The 17,302-nt window shown below is 43.5% G+C and overlaps 1 protein-coding gene across 1 annotated transcript; it reads right to left on the bottom strand.

The window, feature by feature from the left end:
* Nucleotides 1–13,952: 13,952 nt before the first annotated feature.
* Nucleotides 13,953–15,821, bottom strand: LOC147861015 (uncharacterized). Its single transcript, XM_087323816.1, has 2 exons — nt 15,506–15,821; nt 13,953–14,822 (listed from the first exon to the last, which is right to left on the bottom strand). Exons 1-2 carry the CDS (start codon nt 15,579–15,581, stop codon nt 14,320–14,322), a joined length of 579 nt encoding a protein of 192 aa, XP_087179942.1. The 5' UTR covers nt 15,582–15,821; the 3' UTR covers nt 13,953–14,319.
* Between the last annotated feature and the right edge of the window lie 1,481 nt (nt 15,822–17,302).

Genomic DNA, 17,302 nt, shown 5'->3' with positions numbered 1-17,302 from the left:
CTGCATTTCTCCAGGCATAACCGGAGATGGTCAAGATGTTCTCCTTTCCTGTTGTACACCGCAAAGTCATCCAAGAACACCTGCATAAACGTTGGGATAAATTCCCCAAAATATTCCATGATGATTCGTTGGAACGTTGCCAGTGCCGTCTTCAATCCGAACATCATCACGACCGCTACAAAGACTCCCCATTCGGTGACGAACGTTGTTTTCTCCAGATCGTCCGGGCGCATCCTGATTTGGTTATACCCATTGAATTCGTCGAGGAAGCTATACACCTCGTGGCCTGCTACTGCATTCAAGACTCCATCCGTGACTGGGAGCGGTAATACATCGATGATAGTGGCAGCATTGAATTTCCGATAATCCACATAGACCCAGATCTTTCCATTTTTTTTCGGTACCACCACGATTGGGCTTACCCAGGTGGCCTTCTTCACCAGCTGGATGAACCCAACCCATAGCAACTTGTGGATCTCTTCTTTTGCTTTAGCCGCGTAATTCGGATTCATCTGGTAACGTCTTTGTGCTACCGGTTTCACATCCTTGCTTAAATGAATCTAGTGCTGATATAATTGTAGGTCCAGGCCCCACATGTCTTTATATGACCACGCAAATACGTCCCGGAATTCCTTTCAATAATGTGATCATTGTTGGCTTCTCCTCCCGTGGCATTTCTTTGGCCACCTGCACCGGTCTTGCTTCTTCGTTGGTTCCCAAATTCACTTCTTCCAATTGTGATGCTTTCACCCATTGTGATACCACCATCTCCTACTCTAAGGCCTCTTGTGGTTGTGGCAGTACCCAGAGGGCGTCCCTATCGGGCTCCTCACCGGCATCCTCCGGTTCTCCAATATATGGGGACACCGCCTCTGCTACGTCTACTTCGAACAGAGGGACTATCCCTGGGTTTTCATCAAGGTAGCGATCTACCTCCTCGTCGGCAAGCCCTTCCAGCATATTCAAGCTTTCGGCATATAATGATGTTACTTCTTTGCTTGGGCCTACGTGAGGGTGCGTGGGTACTCTAACCTTAGTTTTCCCCCTTCGAAACGTAATATTGTTCTTCTACCAGTTCTGTTCGTGTGGGCAATCTTTAACCATGGTCATCCCAGCAACAGTGGGTATGCTCCATGCGCATTCAACTGGAGGACGACGGTAGAAATCCGGAAGCCATGGCCTCTGATTGTTACCTCCAAATCCCGGATTAATCCGGCTGGTCGTATTGAGCTGGTGTTCGCCATCCGGAGCCAGAACGGGCATGGTTCGCATTCTAGGATTCCAAGAGTGTTGCATGTTCGGAGGCTAATTACGTTTACTCCCGATCCGCCATCGACGATCGTCCCTGGTACTTGCCGTCCTTTGATAATGGTGGTGATTGCGGGACTGCTAGTATCAACCATTGTCGGCCCTTCCTCCGGATTTGAAAAGAACGTCGGAGCTGGTGTGGGGTTTGGTGGGATCTATGCTAATTTTAAATCATCGGTGAATCGGGGCACCAATTGCAGTAGCCAACCCAGTGGTAGCATGATCTAGCATTCCTGTAATGCCCGCTAGGCGGGGTTGTCCTACTGCGTCGTCTCTGTAGGTTCCTCCAATGCGTTCCTTTGCTCCTTCAGTTCAGTGACATTCTGTTCATTTGCCTTTTCGATCCACTCCGTAGTTTGTTTGCGGATAGCTTCCTAAGCCTCCCATTCAGCCAACTTTCCCTTCGATCTAGTGGTGACTTGTTGGATGTCCGCCACTTACGCGACCACCATTTGGACTACCGGTCGTTTGTCGTGACTCTTTACCGGACATTGGTTGCTGTAGTGTCCCTCCTGGCGGCAATAGTAGCAATACGCCTTTCGTGTATTGCTAGACTCTTCTTTTCGTGTGTTACCCGGTTGAAATCCGAATACTACTCGGTTAGGCTCCTCTACTCTTCTTTGTTCCGTTTGAGCACTAGTTATGCTTCTATCCGGCTCTCGTTGGTAATCCTTTGCCGGTTCCCGACAATCCTCTTTCCAAGCGTTCTATTTTTTATTATAGCGTTGATTGTTCCGGTATCCTTGTCGGCAGTGTCTTCATATTCTTCTCCTTGATCCTCGCTTCTCTGATCATAGCTGGGGGAGTAATCTCAATTATAACGATCATTGTTATAGTTGCGGCTTCTCTCGCTCTGGTCCTAGTCATAATCGTCCCGTCGGTCACTATATTGGACAACTTGTACCGGTCGGTAGCGATCGTCTCGCCGAAATCGTTCTTCTTTGTCCTCTCAGTCATTTCGGGTCTCGATGTGCCAGACTGGTGCAACTTGCCAATTCAACAGGTTGTACTCGCAGTGGTCCATTGTATGTGACCAAGAATGGCACAACATGTATTGCGATCTCATGGTGCACTCTATTGTTGAGTGCCCGAGGTTAAGGCACGTTGTGCATTGGACCGCCTGGCGAAAGCGTAGGTTGCTCCCATCGTCAACCACGAACTTTTTTTGTCCATTTCCATGACCCGATCAATTACCTGGTCTATCGTGCTAGTCCGAAAATCTATGACCACACACATGGTTCGGAGAGGTTCCCGAAGCGCTGCCAAAAATACCACTATCACTTCAGCATCTAACGATGCTATGGTGAGTTGATTATGCATCATCTGGAACCAGATAACGAACTGTTGAATGGTTTCGGACGGGTCTTGTCATGTCGTATAAAATTGGCCGACAATCTCTCTTTGATCCACCTATCTGTGGAAGAAGCGTAGAAATCTAGTCTTTAAATCCTCAAACGTGGCGATGCTGCCGAGAAGGTGCTTGGAGTGCCAACGTGCCGCAGGTCCCTCCAAAGTCATGCCGAATTCCGTAATTTTTGATCATTCTACCTCTGCATCGTTCAGTCATTGGGAGACATGATTCGCCTCCCAAGTTTGCAGAAACACGTATACATGGGCTTCCGCGTCCGGGTCATCCCGATACTTCGGATATTGGTACGACATTGTGTCGTCGTCTTCTTGTGTTGCCGGGGCCAGTGTCAGAACTCGCTCCTCCTGTTCCGTCGGTGACTTGGGGTGTGGTGTCGGAACTCGTTCCTCCTTTTGGTGTTCCGTGCCGGTTGTTTTGTCTGGAGCTTCTGGTTTCGTTGTTGCCAGCTCCGGTGTCGGTATGTGGTCCCGACTCGTTGTCTTCCGGGTCGTCTGGGGTATTGTGGCTACTATGATAATTCGATTAGACACTATGTTCGCCGTCCGAATCCGATTCGATGGCTAAGAACGCTTACGAACCGTCGTCTCTTGCGGCAACTGTTTGCAAAATGGACTCCACTTCCTACAAACTACTCAGACTACTTCCTTCGTCCGGGTGGTGGTACTGTTGCAATAAGAGTGACTCCTCCGCTACCCGCCGAATCACTCTAGAAAAAGACCGATCCGCCGAATCTCTTCCACCGCCTGCTGGTAAGCCTCCCGCTTCCGCAGTCTCTCGAAGAGTCTTCTTGCTCGCTCTACTACTGGGTTGTTCGTTGGTCTATTCATCCATTTCCCCCGTTGTTCAATGCACTTTTTGGAGGAATCGTGATCGCCAAAACTGTGTTGTCATCGAGCTGGACAAGCCTCTAACACAGGGTGTCCCTTGAGAACACTTCACCAAAGGGGTGGTACGGTAAGGAATGTGCAGACTGTGATACAGGACCGATCCTTCCTGGTGACTATCCGGAATGATTAACTTGATACACGCATATGATAATCACATTAAGCACAGAACGGTATTAACAAGATACACAATACGTAAAGACACAACACTTCTCTATGAATTATCCGTCCTCAATTACATCATCTCTGAATCCTTTTATAGATATCTGGTTGTGCTACAAACCGGTGCCAATCGGCTACGACCGGTCGAGGATCCGGATCGGCATACCGATTCCGGGTCCGTCCGTTCAATCTTATAATTATCATAATTTATCTAATTACAACTCCCAAAACCGACTCTCCTTTCATACTCTAGCCTAACCGGCCAACACAGTGGTCCTGCAACTCAACGCGCCGGGGGCACACCCCCTGTTATTAGGAAGACCATGGTTGCGAATGGCGCATATTAAGCAAATATGGCAGAAGAACGTGATTACCTTCCGACGGGGGAAAACTAAAGTGCGGGTGCTGACACAACAATGGGCTGGTGCAACGAAGCAACTGATGCCGTTATACACGGAAAGTATTGACATGTTGGATTGATTGGCAAATGACGAAATCGCGATGAGAAATGCACAGAATATCACTCAGCCACAAACGAGCAATAAATCACTTCTATAAGAATCAAACACAAAAATGGGAAGTAGAGAGTACACAAGAAAATAACATAGGATATTTACGAGGAAACCCCTAATAGGGAAAAAAAACCGTGGGAACCCACAAACTCCAAAACATCACTATGAAGAGAAGGGATACAATCAGAGACTCAGAGGCAACCTCGAGCTCTGTTTCTTCGCACAGTGGCGGTTACAGTAGAGTATCGCTCTATATCTCTCTCTCTCTCCCTCTCTCTACCTACATATTTTGAAGTAATTGCCCCAAGTCATATTTATAGTTATATGAACTTAGGGCTATTTACAAATATAGCCTAAATGGGCTTATTCAAGACCTATTTACAAATCTGTCTTCTCTTCCGGTTCTCACCGGGTCCACCGATCCGGTTTCCGGATCTCTTCCGGTTCTTCCCGGTTCTCTTCCGGTTCTTACCGGTTCTCTTCCGGTTCTCTTCCGGTTCTTATAGGTTCTATTCCGGTTCTTACCGGTTCTCACTGGGTCTCCTCTAGTTGTCGGATCTCTTTCGGTTCTCACCGGGTCCTCTTTGTTCCACACCGGATCCCATCCGAAGAGACCGATTTCCCAACAAATCGACCGGTATCTAGAGGAACATCCTAAGATCGTACCACTATTCGAAGTAGATGTAGCCAGAGCCTTCACGTCGTACGTCACACACTAGGAGGACCAAATTGACGAACTAGATCGTGAGGTGATCCGGGAATTATGGCAGGCGTAGGGATCGCTGGAGCGGGAGATGGTTGTATCCCAAAGAGTAAAGGCATCCAAACTAGAAGAGGTGAACCTAGGGACAGGTGAGGCGCCGAGACCAATAAATGTGGCAAAGGAAATGCTACCACAGCAGAAAACGGCAATGATCGAGCAACTCAAAGAATTTTGGGACGTTTTTGCATGGTTGTACGAAGATATGCAAGGCTTGGACCCCCAGTTGTACCAACATCAGATCAATATCAGTAAGGATGCCAAGGTAGTAGCGCAACGAAGTTACCGAATGAACCCAAATTATGTGGCAAAAATAAAAGAAGAAATTGATAAATTCCTAAAAGTCAATTTCATCCGACCTAGAAAGAAAGCAAAGTGGTTGAGCCCAATAGTCATAGTACTGAAGAAGAACGGCAAAATCCAGGTCTGTTTGGAAGTCTACCGAAAACTTAATGCGGCCACGGTAATCAATGGCTTTCCGCTACCATTCACAGATGGAGTATTAGTTGTGGTACCTAGTCATGAAGTGTACAATTTCTTGGACGGATTGAGCGCATATAATCAAATTCGGATGCACCCGGTGGACCAGGAAAAGACATTGTTCCTCACGAAGTGGGGAGTGTTTGTTGCAGTGGTCCTGATGTTTGGACTCAAAACAGCACCGACAACATTTCAAAGAATTATAATGAAGATATTCGGAGGGTACATCCCGACATTCATGTAGGTATTTCTAGATGATTTTTCCATCTATAACCGGAAGGAAGAACACTTGGACCATCTCTAAATGTGTTTGGAACAATGTTGGGGATCCCGAGTAAGTTTAAATCCGGCGAAGTGTGTTTTCGGAGTCACAAGTGGCACACTGCTCGGGCACTTTGTTAGTAAGGAGGGAATTGTTGTGGACCCGGAAAGGGTAAATGCAATTCTGCATGCACTAACACATACCAAGGCCAAAGCATTGAGCTGGTTCTTAGGGCAAATCAGGATCCTCCGGTATCTAATAGACTTCGCAACTCCGCTGCATGTAGTTGTGCACCACTTACCATTCCAATGGACGGAGCAAGAAGAGATAGCTTATCAAGAACTGAAAGCGATAATGTCATAGGCTCGCTCCGTTGGTGTAGCCGCCTGATTGGACAAAGGATTTTCGTGTGTTTGTCGATGCGTCAGGCATTTTCATCAGGAGGGTCCTCATGCAGTTCACAGAGCCGACGTGGTATCATCTGGTATCTACACCAATCGAAAACTTTCAAATGCTGAAAGGAATTATTCAACAACAGGGAGAGAAGCTTTGGAGATGGTATACAGTGTCACGAAGTATCGCCATTATATGTTAGGATAGAAGTTTTCATCTCATGTTGAGCACTCCACACTGATCAATTTGGTATCCAAGGCGTCACTAACAGGAAAATTAGCAAGGTGGACCTTGTTACTGCAAGAATTGAATTTGATATATGCCACCAATCTGGAGTCCATCATGCGGTGGTGCTCACTTGAGCCGGCTAGAATCCAGAGAAGAAGGTGAAGGGGTCCGAGATGAGTTTCCGGATGCCGAGTTATTCAAGGTTACTACGGAGACAGCGGTAGATGAGATAGTGGCCAATGAAGACAAGTGGCTCACGGACATGTACCCGTTTCTGAGTTCCGGATTACCTTGGAAGAGTTGAGTCGGGACGAACACAAACGCCTTGCGGTCGAAACCCGACATTTTTGCTTGGTTCAAGATACACTGTACCATAAGGGAGCCGACGATATCTGGCAACGTGCGGTGAGGAGAGACAAGAACGAAGCATTATTACATGAGGCTCATTGCGGAGTGGCCGGAGGGCACTATGTCGGAGACGCCACCGCCTGGACAATATGACGAAGTGGGTTATGGTGGCCAACAACTCTCAAAGATGCAGTCTGGTACTGCAAAGAGTGACCTATGCCAATGATTAGGTCAACCAACGAAGAAGGCTCGAATGCGATATCAACCGGTGCTGACGTTGGAACCTTTCCAGAAGTGCGGGTTAGATTTTGTGGGACCATTCAAGCCACTGGCAATGCGTATTGCGAACCGATATATTATAGTAGCCACAGACTATTGTACTAAATGGGTGGAGGCAAAGGCACTCCGAGACAACACCGCGATATGGGTGTCCGATCGAGCTGATTAGAAACCAGGGGGGACATTTCCTCGGCCACGTTGCGGAGAGCTTGACTACATTCTATGCGGTGGTTCACAAACACAACACACCATATTATCCACAGGCAAACGGATTCGTTGAATCAACAAACAAGACACTTCAAAACATCCTCCGAAAAATTGTTAATGTGAACCGTACGGATTGGGACACCAAATTACACAGCATTCTATGGGCTTACCAGACGACATATAAAATGAGTATTCGAACACCATCATTTCAGTTAGCCTTCGGTCCAGAGGCGGTCATGCTGATGAAATTTCAGATTCCTAGTCTGCGGATACAAGTCTGGGAGCATTTGAGCGAGAAGGAATCCAAAAGGATCCAATTGACGACATTGTATGAATTAGAGGAAAACCGGATAGTTAGTTTATTGCAATTGGAGCTCGAGCAATGGCGATGGAAAGCTTTTGTGGACCGACACAGGTGAGGCAACGAGAAGGACTTCGGCATCGGCAAGCCGATACTCAGACTCAGATGGGCACCATGCATGGGAAGTTGCAGTTCCGGTGGACCGGACCATTCTGGATCAGAAGGGAGTTCAAGGGATCCTACCAACTTGGGACGTTAGTCGGGAAGACACTGAAGAAATGGGTAAATGGTTAGACCTTCGATCGACAATCCCAGACTTGCCAAGCTTGAGGGGGAGTACAAGCAAGAAACATATATCATTTGAACAAGGTACGAGCCGAAGCGGACACCGGAGATTGTCCGAACCAAATACCAGCCGAAGCGAGCATCAATCAAAAGGAACCGACCCGACTTGAGCTTGAGGGGGTGTGTTGAGAATCAAGCTCAACATAGTCCAACATGTGAACACACCTTTTGAGAATCTATGATTACTCAAAGGTCAAGAGTCACACCACTTTCTTTCTACACATTAACTATGTGTCATAGAATCATATTCTATGACACATAACTAATGAGTTACATATTCCCCATGACTATGAGTCTTCACATTCCCCAAGAGAGAGTGGTTGTTGTAGTTAGTTAATGAAGAGAGAGGGTGACTATATATAAAGCACCCTCCTCATACTTCATACTAAGTTGGTTGTGACACATGTTATGCTACATTTTGTAAATTTTATTCTAATTGTGAAATATACACCCCACATAAAAAAGGTAAGTTCACGTAGGATGAACTTTAGTTAAAAGAAAAACGCATGCTAAAAGAAAAAGCTACGCATGCACATCTAGCGTGCATGAACACTATAGTTGATAAAAAAAACGCACAAGTTAGGAAAAGCATAATCACTTTAGATAAAGCATATAGTCTATCTATAGGAAAAGCATGGAGTCTATAGTTAGAAAAAAAAGAAGCATGGATTCCTAAGACTCCCTCATCACTACATAAGGATGGGGAGCACAATGTAATATAATATATTCGTGGGATTCATGAATTTGTGATAAAAATTGTCTCTTACTATCTAAATATTGATTAAATACACTGAACTCGTGACATTCACGAGATTAATAACTTACCTATCTTTCTAATAATCTATTCATAACTATAAACTTGTCTCAAATTCTTCCTCCTCCTAGTCCAAAACCCCAGTGGTTCCCACCCGACTCACGCAAACGATCCGGAGCCGAAAGGCATGACACAAGTGGTGAACCCGACGTGAAGGCGGGTGGCAAGGAGATGGAGAATCAACAAGAGGCGATGAGCATGATGATGATGATGATTGAGCGAATGCAACAAGAGCAACATGCGATGTCGGAAATGAAGTCAGCAGTAGAGCAGCTTGTGTAACGAAACGGGCAATTCAACGGAAATGATGTGTCACGCTATCTACGTGACTACAAAGCGGAGATGATGCGATGTGGGATACCGGAAGGATTGCAAGTGATATCCTTCAGTCAGGTAGCCACGGATGAGCTACAAGAGAGAATCCACAAGATACGGCAACAAAACTCGACATGGGGGTCATTCGAAGAAGCTTTACGAGAGGCATATGATTACAAGAGATCGAAGGGACAAGATCGGTGAGAATTCAACGAATGGGTGGCATCGGAGAAGACCCACCGAAGTGCAACACAAGTATTCCTAGAGTTCGAGCATCATTTTACTCGACTCTTGGAGCGGGAACAACGATTGGTGGGGGAGGATAAAGTCCTAATGTTTGTAAGATCGATTGATCGGAAAGAAAGGATGGACATCGGGATCGAGCTCGAAGATGATGATAGTGTGAACGGTCTTACCAAGGATTGGGCCAAAGTCAAAAGGGTATGCCGGAGACATGATGAGAGGAAGATGAGAATCTTGTCAACAACATGGCCGATGAAGGATGGTCGATTGAAGACAAACGATCGAGCCGATATGAAGGCCGAAATACAACATGATGGTGCGACGGAAGAGGGTGTGAAACAAGCTACCCTCTTGTCTTGCCAAAGAATGACGGCGAAGGATAAGGCTGATAACCCAAGTGTAGAAGAAGATTTCGGAATACAAATGTCCGAAACATTGGGTGAAAAAGGGGTAAGCATAATTGATGTTTGCATAATTGATGTAGTGAAAGAGAGCAAGGAGGACTTGATTGAGGAGGTCGCCACAAAAGATGACATCGAATCGAAGGTGGCTATGGACGAATCAATGGCGGATGGCCATATCGAGATTTCCCCACCACTGATTCCAGAGACTCCGGCGGTTGCGTTCGAAAGGCAACGTGAGACCGAAGAGACAGAAGGTGGTGGAGAGAAAACAAAGGTCGAAGCCGATTCATACGACGGAGAGATAGCCGAGAAGGTGGCTATGGGTGAAACAATGGAGGATGATAATACCGAGGATTCCTACCCACTAATTCTAGAGACTTCGGTGGTTGTGTCCGAGAACCAACGTGAGACCGGAGAGACGGGAGGTGGCGGCAAGGAAGGTAAAGTCGGAAGTCGGTTCGGATGGAAGATGATCCGTCTGAAATTCCGATGTAAACAAAAGCACGACAACACGAAGGTCGGGTCTACGATGGGAGAAGCATGTAATACAGAGCATGCGCTACGGCACCAAAAGAAGCACGTGCTACGGCGTAAAAAGAAGCACGTGCTACGGCGTAAAAAGAAGCACACGCTACGACGCAAAAAGAAGCACGCACTACGGTGCAAAAAGAAGCATGCACTACGGGGTAATACGACGCATGCACTACGATGGAATACGAAGCATGCGCTACGGCGTAATACGACGCATGCGCAACAACGAGAAATAAAGCACGCATTAAAGCCGCACAAGGACCTAACAGCGAGCGCGTATTCGGAGGTCGAGATCGATGCTTGGGTAGAACCTATGGAAGACAAGCGCGAAGTGGAGAGAGACAACACACCGAGATGCTCAAGAGTACCACAAGGGACCATGACAACCACTCATGGCAATGCAAAGAATGAACGAAGACTATGGTGGATCGGATGGGGACAATGGTTCGGGTGGAAAGAATGGATGTGCTCAAAATGGAGAGACAAAGCTGACATAGCAAGAGAAACCAAGGGTACAACAAGTAACGTAGAATTACGAGGGCCGGTAACCGGAGACCGGACAAAGCCGGCAACTGAACTGTACCAGAAACCGGGCGGAGTCGGCAACCAAAAACCGGAGACCGAACGGGGCCGGCAACCAAAAATGACCGGCGACGAAACCAACCATGCGGAGAATGGACGGACGAGACTAACAATCACCGACAACTTCGGCACATACCGGAGGATGTGCGGATTCGGAGGGGGCGAGTGTCGTAGTGTATTTTGTATACTACGTGAAAATAATATAAAATAACCGATTGAATAAATATGAAGAAAAAAAGAAGAAGAAAATATCAAAATAAGCATTACATGCATAGGGCAAGATTTGAACCTTACACCTCCATGTTAATAATGTAATGTCTTACCATTACACTAGCATTTCATTCATGTTAAAAAGCAGATGTCCCACATAAAAAAGGTAAGTTCACGTAGGATGAACTTTAGTTAAAAGAAAAACGCATGCTAAAAGAGAAAGTTACGCATGCACATCGAGCGTGCATGAACGCTATAGTTGATAAAAAAAATGCACAAGTTAGGAAAAGCATAATCAGTTTAGATAAAGCATATAGTCTATCTATAGGAAAAGCATGGAGTCTATAGTTAGAAAAAAAAAGAGAAACATGGATTCCTAAGACTCCCTCATCACTACATAAGGATGGGGAGCACAATGTAATAGTGGTGTGAAAAATATTTGGGAAATTGGATATATTTCCTAAAACGCTGCCAATTAATATAATATATTCGTGGGATTCAAGAATTTGTTATAAAAATTGTCTCTTACTATCTAAATATTGATTAAATACACTAAACTCGTGAGATTCACGAGATTAATAACTTACCTATCTTTCTAATAATCTATTCATAACTATAAACTTGTCTCAAATTCTTCCTCCTCTTAGTCCAAAACCACAGTGGTTCCCACCCGACTCACGCAAACGATCCGGAGCCGAAAGGCACGACAGTGTTAACCCAGTTGCCTTCTGGTTAGCGCTTCCCCCCACATTTCAGCTTCACGATGTTTTGCACGTCTCTTTCCTCGACCCCCACCATCCTTCTCACATTCCGGGACGACATCCTCCTCCGTCATCGCCTGTGGAATTATCGACACGTGAAGAGTAAGAGGTTGACCAGATCCTCGACTCCCGCTTGCATTGCCGAAGACTTCAATACTTGGTCTTATGGAAAGGTTACCCTCTTTCGGACAGCACATGAGAACTAGTTACACATTTACAAAATGCGCCGGAGGCAATTCCCACTTTTCTTGAACGATTCCCTCATAAACCGGCCGCGGGTGTTAGGAGGCAACCTTAAAGGGAGCGTATTTCATAGACATATGCCACGGAGGAAGGTAGGGATTGAACCCAAAACCTCATGGTCTCTATTGAGAAACCCTACCAATTGAGCTACCTATGCATCAATGTACCAAATCCGACTTCATGTAATGTAGATTGAACATTGGAAGTTTCTAGCTTACACACATTCTCATGCATTCCCTATTGCATGCATCCTCAAGCATTCTCTATTGCATGCATCCTCATGCATTCTCCATTGCATGCATCCTTATGTATACTCTATTTCTAGTTGGCTTACATAGCCCTACCTTCTTGTATAAATACTCAAGTGCACCTTGATTCTAATCAAGGTGAACAACACCAATTACTAATTCTATAATTTGATTTCTTGTTCTTTTCCTCTCTCTTGTGTTCTAGTCTTGTCTTCTCTTTGCTCTATTATACTTGTTCGTGACAGAGTGAAGGGGGAGTTTGTTGTGTGTGTTTCCCTCCTCATGGGAGAAGACGACTGAGATCGAGGACCGGATGGCAGAAATCGGCCAGAAGATCAAAAAATAGGCATTCATATATGGAAAAACGCGTTAGAGGCTAGATATAAGATATATAGAGACAGTAGTGAAAAATATCTATGTGTGAGCATAGCATGAGTGAGACAGAGAATGTGAGAGAGATAGAGAACGAGATAGATAAGAGAACAAATAGAAGAGAACACTACAGAGTTAGGAGACTCTAGTGGTTCTGCTTGTGCTTTCAAGAAGCATGCATTTGAAGGTTGGATTGTTGTCCCTCGCTTCTCCAAGAATCAAGTTCTATGATTCTTGTTTTCTTTACTTTGTTCTCTATTGTGTTATTCGCTGAGTGTGACGTAGACTACTGTCCAAAGGTTGTGGCCCTTGAGAGTTTTTGGTATTTTCCTAGTGATTTAGGGAGTCTATAACAAATTGTACACTCAGATCATAGTGAAGTTTTGGTGCCCAGAGGGCTCCCATGGTTTTTCCTTGTTTTAGGGTTTTCCACGTAAATCTTGTGTCTTTGTCTTTAAGCCATTTGTTTGTCTTTTCGAATCTTAATCCCATCAAAATGTTCGAACAAGATTGAGTTAGGTAGGCATAATAAAACATCGTATCTTTTTTTGTCTAGAAAGTTTATGATTGACTTGACTACTCAATAAGCCATTGAATTTAGATTGCCCCTCAATCTAGTATTTCAAATGGCTTCCTATTTGTGGAGCATTCATGGCATTAAGTAATATTCGCGGACAAACATGCACATTGCATCATAGAAGAAAATTAGATTCTTAAGGATATAGTCAAGTGAATTGAAGTCCCTAAAATCACTAAGGTGCTCACAAATACTTAAAATCATAACGAATGGACTCGCGTATTCTATTTGAAATGAGAAGTATGTGACCTTTTCAAATGTTATGAGATCATTTCATTCATAGAAAGGAAAGGTCAACAATCTAAGGATCAACGCAGCATCAAGAATCCAAGATGGTTAATATTCCTTGGAAAGAAAATATAAAACAATGACAAAACCACCATGCATCCCTAATCGAATGGAATCGATGGTAAGTGTGTGCTAGATACCATCCATTATAAACAATTCCAAAGGCAAACATTAATAATGAATTGATCATATTTTAATGGGAAACTGTGTGCTAGCTAAGCATATGGCCAAAAAACCTCCTACCAAATCAAGCAAATCCATGTAGAGCTATCAATGTACATACGTCTAAGTTCTAACCAAATCTTATTTGGGTGACCAACACACGCGCACACACATTTCATCAACACATCATAGGGCCATGGGCGTCTTCTAAGTTCTACCCATACAATACATAGCTTTGATGTGCTTGCTTTTGTTGTTGGGCACAAAGGAGAACAGGCGGCGGCTTCTAAGTCAGATGCAGGGAAACCATACCCATACATATTGATATACATATGTAAATAAATACATTGCATTGGAGTCTACATTAAATATGTTGAACTAGCCGTCATAGTCATAGCAGGCTTGAGAAACTACGACAAGCACATACATAATTAATAAATTACTAGTCTGAGTCTCCTTCCCAGTACAGTACAGTACAGTACAGTACAGGAAGGAGGAATTGAAACTGATAGATAACTCGACATTATAAAATGTAGTAATATAGAGAATAAGAAGATTCCAAGGGCCTTAGAAAAGATTGGTAGTGGCTAATTATAAGGCTAATTAGTTGTGAGCATGCGCGGGAAGTGGCTGTTATCATGATGGTTAGCAGAAGGTGCAGGGTCCTTCCTGATTCTGAAGAAGGCTGAGGCTGATGCTGATGCTGATGCTGCTCTTGCGTTTTTATTAATTTAAGGTAGTAATAAGGTGGGAGGTTTACCGACATGAGACGGTGGAGGAGGATAGCTGCTATTATTATTATTATTATTATTATTATTATTATATCTGACATTAGTTGTTGCATTGTTATGATTATATGGATAACTATAGTAGTTCCTGTAAATTGAGGAGGAGGAGGAGGAGGAGGAGGATTGTGTGCTGTTATTGGCTTCCGAACTGTAATCCCCTGCATAATCCACCTCCACCTCCACCTCCACCTCCACCTCCTTATTCTTATTATTCTTATTATTCTTATTATTCTTATGCATCATCAATAGTCGGTGGCTTTCCTTGGTCATCTTTGTTGTTGTTCCCCATCCATCATTCCACCTTCTTGATCTCTCCTTCTCCTCCTCCTTCTCCTTCTCATGCCCATCGACTCCATTGATCATCCTCCACTTCTTCAACACCCACCATCCATCGTCGTGCCCACTGTCACCATTATTAATCCTCCGACCTGCCCCTCTCAACCCACCTGCTTATTATTATTATTATTATTATTATTATTATTAATCATCATCCTCATCAATACATGACATGCCCCATTCATCACTCATCATCACATCCGTACCGTTAGAGAAATTGAATTCTTCACTCACTCAGTAAAAGGGCCTACATTTCATTTCCATTAATCGCACATTACATTTTGCTGCTCAATCCACCCACCTACTTAGGCTAAAAGAGAACGACGCTAAGTACTTAATATAAATAATAATAGCCCATAACATAACGGAGGCCACGGGGTGATTAGCCATAATCACGGGTAATTCCATTACCTCATTACCTATAGCTAGAGTCCAGAATCTAAATGATGAGTATCCACACACAATTGCCAGTTATAAAGACATCGCATTGCTTAATTACACACACGTAATCAAAGAGACGCATTACTTAATTAATCCTAATTCAGGATTCCAGTACTTCATTTCCCCGAAGGACAGCGTTCCCAGAAAGCTTAGCTTTTTGGTAGCTACAACCGATTTCACACTTAACGATGGCCCCTACTACTTAAGGAGGCAATGAGGATTTCACTTAGAGACCCAGCCTGGCTAAGCTACCTAGAGAATCCATTAGACGCACAGGGAACCTAATAAATCTAAGGATGAAAATTCATGATAATTTTTTTTGCCCATGATGAAGAAGAAGAACTAATCTTACCGGAGAAGAGATGGAGGAGCAGAACGATACGGAAGGCCAAAATCAGGAGGTGCTGAGAATTGATCATGGATGCCATCCCAAAGCTTTGAAATCAAATTTTATATTTGCGGCGGCGGTAATATACATATACAGAACTAAGGACAGCCCGGACAACAGGAATCGCTGATTTAAACCAGAATTTAGCACTTGAAATGTAAGAAAAGACAGAGAAAGAAGTCTGAGGAGGAGACAAAAACGAAGAAGAAGAAGAAGAAGAAGAAGCAAAGTCTAAGATTCATTAAGCAAAAGCTTCCACAGTTATTATTGTTCTCCTGATCCTCACTCCTCACTCCTCCTCCTAAATAAAACAGAATATATATATATATATATATATATATATGTAGAAATATGTACATAAATAAAAGACGAGAACAGCGAGGCAAATACAAGTGTTTAAATTGTGGTGGCCGTACGGACGGCTCAAGAGTCAAGACCTCACAGTCAACACTCACAAAATTAAAAAGAGTGTCTGTGTTCAATAACTTGGTCCAATAAATAAATAAATAATATATGTATCATGTATGTATGTATGTGTATGATATGTATAGCCTATAGGTTGTTGGGACGTTGGTTTATGTGGTATTTGTAGAGAGTCTAGAGAGGGAATTGAGATAGAAAAGGCTGAGGAGGTGGTGGTTGTAACTTGTGAATTGTGAATTGTGATGTGATTATGCATGCTACTGTATTATTCCTAGGGGTGTATTATTCCTAGGGGGGCCCGGCCACGCGAGTGAGAGAATCGTCTCCAGTTGCTTATCCACGTTCCACTTCGTGAAAATCAATGCTCATTGGGCTATCCTTTGGTGAAGATAGTCAAATCAAATGTGAAACATGGTTTTGGGTAACTTTTCTAAATTGACATAATATAAATTACTTATTTCTTAGATGATGACACCTAAGGTATCTTATGCTATGTATGAACCACTCATCCTAAAAAATATTGCCATCATCAACACAATATTACCTCTCGTGTTTCGCCTGTCTCATAGACATTTTATGACATTCAACCACCATTTTATTCATAAGATTGCATTACATAACATTTTCAAACAAGCTAAGCAAAGGCAACTAGCATTTTTACATTCAAACACTTGGAGCTTCAATCCCCATTTTTATGCTTTAAATTGATAAGGGTTGCTACTTTGATTTGAAGTATTGCATAGATTTTGAATGATAATATTCTACAGATACAATTAAACAATGGATTGGGAGAGGGTTATCCTTCTTGACTTCTGAGCATTTGTTATTGGTCATATTTTTAAGATGTGAATGATATTTATATAAAATAATTCAAAACTAAGAGAAACCTAATTTCTTAATAGAAAAACTTTCAAACAACTGTACAATGATCATGGGCCTCTCTTCTAACATGCACTTCGTCCAAAGCATAATCACATATAATATCATTGCTACTAGTGGTGTTAATTGTATCCTATATTATTGAGATGTTTCCAAAAAAGAGTGACCACTAAACAATTTATCTTCGACCAACACCCAATCCTTGCATGAATTTCTCTCACAACCGCAATGTGCACTCTCGATTGCAACATTCATTGGTAAAGTTCTTAAACATTGAGAGTTGCCACTCACTTACACATGTATTACATGAAATGTAATATTTTTGGTCTCATTGGTCATATTTGACCCCCAAAGACAATAATCTATCTATCTATCTATCTCAAACTCTATATATTGGCACCACATATAGAAATGATGCTTTTGCCATGCCTCGTATTTTGATCTTATATTTGTTGTTTT

This window comes from Azolla caroliniana, unplaced genomic scaffold (genome assembly GCF_043228905.1).
Source record: "Azolla caroliniana isolate FFs.n. ecotype wild unplaced genomic scaffold, voAzoCaro1.0.p SCAF_8, whole genome shotgun sequence".
Taxonomy (NCBI): Eukaryota; Viridiplantae; Streptophyta; class Polypodiopsida; order Salviniales; family Salviniaceae; genus Azolla; species Azolla caroliniana.
Note: the sequence above shows the minus strand (reverse complement) of the source record. Positions and strands in the feature narration are given on the sequence as shown.